The 10,041-nt window shown below is 41.9% G+C and overlaps 1 protein-coding gene across 1 annotated transcript in view; it reads left to right on the top strand.

Moving 5' to 3' along the window:
* MKRN2 (makorin ring finger protein 2) overlaps positions 1 to 9,028 on the top strand; it is a 10,441-nt gene extending 1,413 nt beyond the window's left edge. The window contains exons 2-7 of the mRNA XM_009696649.1: positions 352 to 527; positions 1,810 to 2,114; positions 3,640 to 3,854; positions 5,402 to 5,512; positions 7,705 to 7,849; positions 8,486 to 9,028. Of these exons, the coding sequence (XP_009694951.1) occupies positions 352 to 527; positions 1,810 to 2,114; positions 3,640 to 3,854; positions 5,402 to 5,512; positions 7,705 to 7,849; positions 8,486 to 8,629 (1,096 nt within the window). The 3' untranslated portion in view covers positions 8,630 to 9,028. The remainder of the gene's footprint in view (positions 1 to 351; positions 528 to 1,809; positions 2,115 to 3,639; positions 3,855 to 5,401; positions 5,513 to 7,704; positions 7,850 to 8,485) is intronic.
* Positions 9,029 to 10,041: the final 1,013 nt, after the last annotated feature.

Raw genomic sequence — 10,041 nt, 5'->3', positions numbered from 1 at the left:
CTTTCCTGCACAGCATTTTGATGACGTTTCTCTGAGAAATGCCAGCAAACCTGTTTGCTTGAGGGGATGACACAGATCTAATTTAATATGCACATGAATAATGTTCATTCCACTATGCTGGGTGTCTCTGGAGAAGAAAAGATAGGTGTGCTTTCAGAGCCTTCCATTTTTCGAGACTGAGAAACCTTTTAGTCTGGCTTTGAAAGGGACCAAGTGGTTCAGTCAACTTGTCAGAACAATCCTTTAAAAAAAAAAAAGTAGCTATTCAGTTAAATATTCATCAGAGTAGTGTCCTGCCACTGTGCCAAGTTTAGCCTTTGTAACACTTGTTCTGTCTTTTCCCTTTCGCAGGTATGATCACACCAGACTTCCTGCGTCAGGGGGTGCAGCGGCCCCTGCACCGCCTCCCCCCTCGGCAGCGCCACACAACCCTCGCCATCCTCCAGAGCACAGCGCGCCGATAATCAGGAGCAAACTGCACGAGACTGGCAAACGGGAGAAGAAAACGCTAGTGCTCAGGGACAGAAGTGAGTGGGAGCGGTGCTGTGCTCATCCTCCTTGATGCTTGATAGGAGTTGGGTAGTTTTTCTCTTTGAGTTTTGCAGACAGCTGGAGAGGTGCAGTCAGAGTTCCTACTCGATGAGGCCTCTTTCCTGGAAACCCTTGTGCCTGTCAGTAGCATGTCTAGCTGACTGGTTTTTAACCTGGTGTTCCCTGGAGAATGTTTTTTGTTTTAGGGGATTTTTTGGGGGTGTTTTTTTCATAGAATAATAGAATCCTTATGGTTGGAAGAGACCTCAAAGATCATCAAGTCCAACCGTACACCCTCTAAACCCACTAAACCATGTCTCGAAGCGCCACATCTAAACATTTTTTGAACACCTCCAGGGATGGTGACTTCACCACCTCCCTGGGGAGCCTGTTCCAATGCCTAATGACTTACAGTGAAGAAGTTCTTCCTAATATCCAACCTGAACCTCCCCTGGCGCAACTTGAGACCATTTTCTCTTGTCCTATCGCCAGTTACCAGGGAGAAAAGACCAACCCCCACCTCACTAGAACCTCCTTTCAGGTAGTTGTAGAGGGCCATAAGGTCTCCCCTCAGCCTCCTTTTCTCCAGACTAAACAACCCCAGCTCCCTCAGCTGCTCTCCATCAGACTTGTTCTCCAGGCCCTTCACCAGCTTTGTTGCTCTTCTTTGGACACCCTCCAGCAGCTCAATGCCCTTCTTGTAGTGAGGGGCCCAGAACTGAACACAGTATTCGAGGTGTGATTTTGTTTTGATTTAGGTTTTTTTGGTTAAAATATCTTTGTACCTCAGATCTTTTTTTGTGCATTTTGTTCTCAATGTGAGGGCATTTGAAATGGTGAGAAATCTGGTTGCTTTGTGGCAGGGTACCTGGCATGCACTCTGTGGAGGATTGTGCCAGTCCTTAGGAACACAAGCACGGAGACATCTGTCCATGCCTGACAGGCAGGGCAGAGAAGCCGTTCCCACAGCAGTTCCCACCTGTTCTCACTGTCGCGCTGAATGGGCCAGTTGCCCTAATGTGAAATGAGAGGATATTTTAGCCTATTTGTAAACGGAAAACAGCTGAAGAAATCTTGAAATTGAACTTTTCAGTAGGTACTTTGTGAAAATTCTTGTGATTTGTGAGCAAAAGGGGCTTAAAGATGAGATTTCATTGAGAAGAAAACTTTTTTTTTTAAAAAAAAAAAGGTAGTCATTGGAAAGAAAGTATGTGAAGCTTCTTGTGTGAGTTTCGTGCAGTGTCTTGTATGGTTCATATTATGCTTCTGTTTTCTAAGATTTGTGCGGCTTGAATGAAGAAAAGCAGAAACCCAGTGCCCCAAGTGATGTAGTCTGTTGCAGTGACCAAAACGATAATCTGGAAATGAAGCCCCATTCCTATTTGGAAGCTATTTGCAGCGGACTGGAAGATCCGGTAGCTGGAAGTTCCTGTGCTGATGGAGAGCAGCTGTGTCCTTACGCTGCAGCAGGAGCGTGCCACTTCGGAGATCATTGCCTTTATCTCCATGGAGATGTATGTGAGATATGTGGATTGCAAGTACTTCACCCTTTTGACCAAGAACAGAGGAAGGCTCACGAGATGGTAATATTAACATGAAATCAGTGTGAGAATTGCTTTTCTCAGTGCAAGATTTGGTTTGTTGGCTCTAAAATCCAAAGATGTGTTTTGTAGAAGAGCCTGTTATTCCAAAGAGTTTTTGTTTTATTGTTTATCTAGCTATAAAACGATTCTAAGACTGGTCTTTTCGAGCATGTCGGGCATAATTGCTATTGATGATGCAGATAGCCTTTTACAGCAACTTCTTTTTTTCCCATTTCATCCTTGTGGGAAACTTGCCTGCAGCCTTCTCCCAGAACACCCCAAAACTCTACCAGGAAAATGTCTTTTGTAGCTTACATGACATCTCAATGGTCTCTCATCAGTGGGGGAGAGGAATTGCAGGCTGCTGGTTGCGTTCTGAGAGATCGCCCTGCCAGTCTGCTGAGTCACCTCTTCAGATGTCTTCTCTTGGTTGTGGCCAGTTTCAGGGCAGGGTCAAGTAGGGCCAGACTGAGTGGAGTGCAAAGATTTTGGAGCTGAACTTGAAGAGGACAACTGGAGGGACTGGATGAGGAATTGGTTGGGTAAAGGTGGGCTTAAGGGGCTGCTTTTTTCTCTGCCTGGCTACTAGATGTAGGTCCGGGCTGGTCAGGAATGGGAGTTCTCAAGGCTGAGGAGGAGAAGGACCCAGCAGCATTAGTCATTACTAAATCATAAGTCTCTCCAGACTCTGGAGTAGAATCCAAGGGGTTAAAAACCTCAGTTTTTGTGCAGTCAGCATATACTTGTAAAACTTGCTGGTGTAGGAGTTCTCACTTCTCCCAGGAGCTTGTTGATATCTGGTATGGTGTCCTATCACTGCTGCTGTAAGATCCTCGGCTCTGAAAGCAGAGGTGTGTGTTGAAAGAGAAAGTACACTAGTCAAAATGCTGCTACTAATGTGGACTTACTTTGTGTCTTTTTGTGTTATTATAATTTAAAGTCTTTAAAATTTATTTTACTTGTCAAGTCTTGAGACCTTTGAAAAGTTAGAGGCAAAACTATGCAGGTATAACCACCAGCTCACCTCATAGTGCTGGGAGAGTGTAAACTGGTTATTGGTTGTCACTGCTGGGATGCTGCAGTGAGAAGTGCTGTAGGAAAGCCTGTAATAAGAGATTCATTCCTTAGCTAGGGTAATGCTTAGTATCTGGGGAATGAGCGTGGCCTTAATGATAAGCAGAGTAACATCTTGAGTGTGGCATCCGTTCTGGACCTTGAATTAGAAGCATGTCCTTGTGCAATACCTATTCCATGACAGAGATGCTACAGAAAGGGGTAAATGAAGAGTGCTCAGGCAGCCTTACTTCTGATGCTCCTGAAGCTGCAGAGAGCATTGAAGGGCTGAATTATGTGATTGAAATTAATGTTCTTAAAATCAGATTATGACGATGAAGGGTAGGAATGATGCTCTTAAGGAGTGTACCTTGTTTTTCCTGTAATAGATCCTTTCCATAGACACTTTTGTTTTACAAGGAACAGGCTGATCTGTGGACTGCAATAACCAATGACGTCTCTCTTTTGACAGATGTGCATGGCGACATTTGAGCATGATATGGAGAAGGCCTTTGCCTTTCAGGCAAGTCAGGACAAAGTGTGCAGTATCTGCATGGAAGTGGTGTACGAGAAACCATCAGCCTCTGAGAGGAGGTTTGGGATCCTTTCCAACTGCAATCACACGTACTGCTTGTCTTGCATCCGGCAGTGGAGATGTGCCAAGCAGTTCGAGAATCCAATCATAAAGTAAGTTGATGTTAACCAGAGTCTCTTCTCTGTGGCTGTGTCAGTGGGATGGGCTCTCCAGTGTACTTTGACTTGATACGGAAACAAAACTGATGAAAAGGGATCCTGTAGCTGTGAATATTAACGTAGCTATTAATAAGGTCTGACCTCAGAAAACCCTGGTCCAAGTGCTGAAAAATTCCAGGATGTTGGAGTGCGGCTACGAGAACTAACTTCAAGACCAGTAGGACACATTGAGTATCCTTTGGTAACAGTTTACTTCCATGCTGCGGTCCTCTATGGGAAGAGCTTGGCCCTTTCTAACTCAGCCCTCTTTCATTGCGTTGACCAAGGGGCAAAGTGTGCACGTGTGGACTCTGGAACAGCTAAGACCTTCAAAGTAACCTGTGCACAAAAACACTAACTCCTTTTTCTCTATGTATGTGCTTAATTACTGGATTTTTCTCTAAATTATAGCTTACTCAAGCTAAATGTCCCACTAATCACACATTTATCTGTATCTGAATAAATGCCTTCATCTTCTAGTGCTATAAAAAAATGTATTCCAAACATGCTCTTCCTTAGATGAGAAAATTTACAACATCCAATTAGGGCAATTTCCTCTTCTGAGCATCTCTTTGAAAGCTCTCTCAGGTTACAAGCATGTTGAGGAAAAGGTGGGACATGTTTTCAGTCTTGCTGCACAACTTTCATTATAAACTTCGTTGAAGTGTGAACATTATTATCAGGATGTAACCTGTATTGGAGTCGAGCTTCTGTTGGACAGGTGCTGAGATATTCTGCCTATAGTAGGGACTGTGAGGTTCTTTTTCAGAAACAGTGCCCTGAAGTCCGTTTTGAGTACAGCTTAAATACTAATACAAATGCTTCAAACATGTTTTTTACACTTCTCCATAATGGTGAACATACTGGTCATTGCAAAGTTAATCTAAAGGAGGGACTTGGCTTAGTTCTAAAAGCGCTGCCTGCTGGGAGACAAGGTCTTTTATGGGACTTAGAGGGAGGGAGTAATAAAGCCTTTCCTAGGCTTGTTGAGGTACCTGAAGTTGCATATTTGATTCTTGAGCATAGTTCCTCATGTAGCAATCCATCTCGTAAAACCACGAAGTGAACAACTCATCGCTACTGGTAGGCGTCAGATCTCATTTCAGAAGGCTTAGAGACCTTCCTTTGTCTTTTTTCAGCTGGTTTGGATTTCTGCTGCATGGGAGCTGCAGCACTCACGTCATAGGGTTCATTTCTGCATTTTGGGATTAGCAAATGCAGTTTAATTCTGCGTATTAAGGAAATACCTGTTTCTTTAGTTCAAGTCTAGGGACAAAACGCAAGGTAGTGCAAGCCCTGACTGCACGGAATCGGATTATTTCGATTGCAACTAGTAACAAACACGCACGTGTGCTGTACTGATGTGCGAGGCGGTGTCTGCTGCTTCAGTGCAACAAACCGTCTCCCTTTCCCTCAGGAGACTGCTGTTTCTGGCACATTTATTGAGGAGTAGCACTCTCGGAAAGTTACAGAGCATTGTTGTTTTGTCTTGATCCATTAAGGTCTTGCCCAGAGTGCCGTGTGATATCTGAATTCGTCATTCCCAGTGCGTATTGGGTAGAAGACCAAGAGAAGAAAAATGAGCTGATTGAAGCATTTAAGCAGGGAGTGGGGTAAGTTCAGTAACCACAAACACAGTTTACATTGTCCTTAAGATACACTAAGACTTAGTCAAAGTGCCTGAATTTTGAAACTTTGAAGTAATTACAAACCGTTCTACAGAGAAATCTTAATTTCTGTTCATGCTTTTATTTAACTTTGTGTCTGCCATTAAAGGGTCTGTTGTGTAATTATAGATCAGAAATTAACCAAACTCACTGTGCTTTGAAATGCTGAAGCTATTTCAGTTCGCTTGCCAAAACTGGCTTCATCCATTTTCTATTGATCCCTTAGATGTAATTGCCTGGAAGGTTGTTGGTTACTGAGGAAAACAAATAAGGAAGGAAAATGCAATAGTCTCCTGAAATACGGGATAAAAATTCACAGGGCTTTTGTAATGTCTACTGGAAATGGAAAATACAGGACTGCGTTCCTTTTATTGTCTTAATAATGATTTGCTCAGTGCTTGGAGTGCTGGGAGAGGTCTGCTGACGAGTAGTTTTGCAGCAGCTTTGCAAAGCTGTGCTTGCCTGGAATGTGTAAGGGTGGTGTAGTTTGCAGAACAACAGTAAGATACTGTTACTTCTCTCCTTGCTCAGTCTTTTTAAGGTAAACAAGCAGAGCAGTGCTTGACCTGAGTGAGCGATTACTATTTTGCGGAAGGTTGTGCAGCTTTATTCTATGATGTTGCACCAGCCTTTAAACATGCCTTTTGGAGTACAGAAAAAAAAAAAAAGAGGCCGTACTTAGATCTCTGCAGAACTGTTGCTACTAATGTCTCAGCTGCTTGGGAAGCTTTTAAGTCTCTGACGTCCTGTTATAACACAGCAGAAGGATTGCTGAAAGCACTACTGCTCTGTTAAATGCTTAATCCAGCATCTTGTCTTATCTTGTAGTCAGGCAAAATATTTGAATAAAATTAATCACTCTAAAGTGAGGTTATTCAGATATGGTTTCTTTTCAATACCCTACTGCTGTTCCGGTTTTTCATTTTAATGCCTAAGCACTTTGAATTGAGGGTAGTAAGGTGTGCTCAAAGGTCTCAGCTTAGTGCAGTTTTTAAATGGCCATGTTCTCAGTAAGGAAAGCTTTTGTGTGACTGGAATAGAGGTGTTGGGCAGTGTTGGGTAGCGTTGGTACCTCTTGTATAGAAGAGAATACAAAAAGGGGTTTTGCTTTAGTGCTCAGCTACAACTAATACATTGTGTTGTAGATAACAATGTCTTTGGTACAGAAATTCTACACATAGATCTCTTGGCAGTCAGTTTAACTTGAGGATTTAAATGTGCGTGGAATGAAAAAATGCTAATAAAGTGGTGTCTAAACTAGGAGGAGGAGTCACAGCAGCACAAATCCATTCTGATTTCTGATTTATATGCCAGCATAGGATAAAAAAAGTCACACCGAGAAACTAGACCACTTGAGCAACAAACCAGGACAAATTCATGCTGCTTTTAATGCACTGCCTGGGTTGGGGGTTGTGGATGTTTGGGGAGTTTTTTTGTTACTGTTGAGCTTTCTTCTCTGTTTAGTTGCTACTTGATAGGCTGTATCTATGTCTTAGGAACCATTTTAATCATTATTTGCATGTTAAGTTTACAAGTTCAATTGCATTTTCTCTGTAGTTTCCTCTTCAGCTGTTTTTCATTGTAGAACAATCCAGCAATCCCACCCCGCGCACACTGTTGTACAAACTTTGTAAGGAATGCCTTTACAACAATTTGCTACACAGCTAGAACAGCCTGGTTGAGCAACAAACCCGATAGAAACTTACATTAACAAAGTAACAGAACTTCCAAAGGAGATGATGAGAGGAACTGGTTCATAAAAACGTAGTGGTAGAAAATACAGGAGAGGAATGTCGCTAGAAAAATAGAAATGGGTTTGTTCATTGTGATGAAAATGCATGTGCAGGTGCAATGACATTCTTTGAACACCCTTCACTTTCCATGCCTTAAGATAGTTTAGTTTTTTTGACTTATGATGCTGCTGTTCTGTGTATTTCTTTCTTTGCTTATAGTAATCTTTCCCATCTATCAATTTTGACTGCTCTTAGTTAGGGAATGGGAGACCAAAACTCTCCCTGTGTTAACAGGAGTAGTACTTTCTATCGCTGACTAAGGATGAGCTAAGCAGCAGTGGAGAGTGAACTGTATCTACTTGCTTACTAGCTGAAGGCAGTAACTCTCTCTTCTAATTGAATCAGGAAAAAACCCTGCAAGTACTTTGAACAAGGGAAAGGAACTTGCCCATTTGGAGGGAAGTGTCTTTACCTTCATGCTTATCCAGATGGGACACGAGCTGAACCTGAAAAACCAAGGAAACAGCTCAGCTCTGAAGGGACTGTGCGGGTAAGAGATTACTCCAGTCAAGTGTAATTAAAACCGCATTTTGAATGTAAAGTGTACTACTTAAATGTGTTTCATACCATGCAGGGCCTTGGAGAGGTGAAGAAAGCATTTTCCTTAAGGCAAAGCTTTGTTATTAGGGAAAGGAGAAGGCACCTTTCATTTAATAGCAAAAATTTATTATCGTTTTATTTTTTCAACCAATCCTTCTCACGTTAAACCTTTCTTCCAAGGAATTCTGCCATTAAAGCTTTCACCTACAGTATTAAAAACTCATCTCCCTTGCCTGCATGAAAGACCAGCTAAAAATGTTAAAGCCTTCTCAAAACCTAATTATGGCTTGGCCACCACCCTGAATGGCCAAGGCAGGCCTACCCCAACCCTTTTAATGTAGGTACGGCTCGTCAATCCGGGCTAGCCTGACCTCACTGTATTCGTACTGTAACACTAAAGAGAGGGGTTGTCACTTTGAATTTAAGAGCAAACATTGCCCAGTGTTAGTAAATCCTAGCACAAACCCAGCTTTTGTGTCTCAACTTCTTATTTCTTCATTAAAAAAAAAGACTGATATGGGAAAATGTTTTGATGGAACTGTGACAAGTACTGGTTCATGCTCAGTCTCATCTTCTTCTATTCCAGTTCTTCAATTCTGTTCGTCTGTGGGACTTTATCGAAGACAGAGAAAGTAGGACTGTGACCAGCACAGACGATGCAGTAACAGAACTTGGAGAACTTTCCATGCACCTTTCTGGGGCCGATGAGGATTCTGCTACTTCTCAATAAAGAGAGCTAAAGGTGCTTTCATCTGCAGCCATCTAGCTATTTATTTAGCGATGCTTTTACTTCCTACAGCACAGTTAGAATGAATGTGCCCTGTGGTTTACTTGTGTAATTCTGGTAAAGTTTTCAGATAGTTTTTTGTATGGCAACAAAAATACTAAAATATATTTAAAAAGTTAAATTGATTGCATGGAAAAAAATCCCTTAATCCCAAGAGGGTTTTCTCCCTCTTTGGCCTAACATATGCTGTCTTGTGAGCTCAGTGATAGTATAAATACAGCTCCTCTCTTACCATTTAAAGTGTAAGCTGTTAAAGACTCTTGCTAAATCTATTTTGGGTGCTTTTTTTTTTTTTTCCCCACTAAATCAACTAAATGTATATCTACAAAAACCCACTGGGAATAATGGTCAGTGTAGCTTTGTCTTCCCTAAAAAGATCTAAGTAGTAATACATTATACCTCAAAGTAGTATCCAGAGTTCAGAATGAAATTTAATGTATTCTTACAGCGAGTGTTTTAAAAGTGGGGCCTGGATGCTGCCTGGCATTCACAGACTGTGCAAGTTAAGTTCCTACCCTTGTTTTGAAATAATTAGAGAGTATAGTGGCAGGCAGTGGCTCTTGGAGCACCTGTTGTAAAGCAAATACACCTGTACTGATTCATATATTCAGGCAGAGCGTATTCAGTCATGACATACGGCTAAATTAAACTTACGGCACAAAGAGGGTTTTGGAAACTGTATGATGAGAGCAAGTAGGTACTTTCAATAGTCGCTGCCACAGAAATAGTTACATTTTTGTTCAATTTAATTAGTTCAAATGTATTTAACTGGAAGGGGAAACTTGATTCAGTTAAATGAAGTAGCCAAAATTAAATGAAGTAACTAAATTTTCTGATCTCCTTATGTCAGTCATCTTATAGTCTGCAACTATGAAACATAAATAGTTTTGGTTAAAAAAAGAAACAATTAGTTTTAACTGCTGCTTTTCTTAACTGAACTGTGTGGCTGATGATTGATACTTAGGCTTTTCCATCTCCACATACCTCTAGCATAGTGAGAGATAATACAGTCTTAGAACAGCACCATTTCCACGTAGCTCCCCTCCCAGTTGCAGCTGGCAGATGCTATTACTGAAAGCACAGGCTGAAGCTCAAACATTGCCCACGTCAGTGATGTTTAAGGGGGCTGCACTGCAGGCTTTTGCCCAGACTGTCTCTGGAACATTCCCTAACCATCTTGCCAGCCAGCTCCTACACCTGTAGCAGCTCCTTTGGAGGGCTGTCTCCAGCAGCCCCTTTGCCTCCTTCACATGAAGGACATCAAGGTTAAAGGCCCAGGAGGTGTGAGGTATTCAGGCACATCACTTCTGAGTTAATGGGATTGTTACCAAATTTAGTTTTGTTGAAAATTCAAT

Source organism: Cariama cristata, unplaced genomic scaffold, assembly GCF_000690535.1.
Source record: "Cariama cristata isolate BGI_N322 unplaced genomic scaffold, ASM69053v1 scaffold25043, whole genome shotgun sequence".
Classification (NCBI taxonomy): domain Eukaryota; kingdom Metazoa; phylum Chordata; class Aves; order Cariamiformes; family Cariamidae; genus Cariama; species Cariama cristata.
Note: the sequence above shows the minus strand (reverse complement) of the source record. Positions and strands in the feature narration are given on the sequence as shown.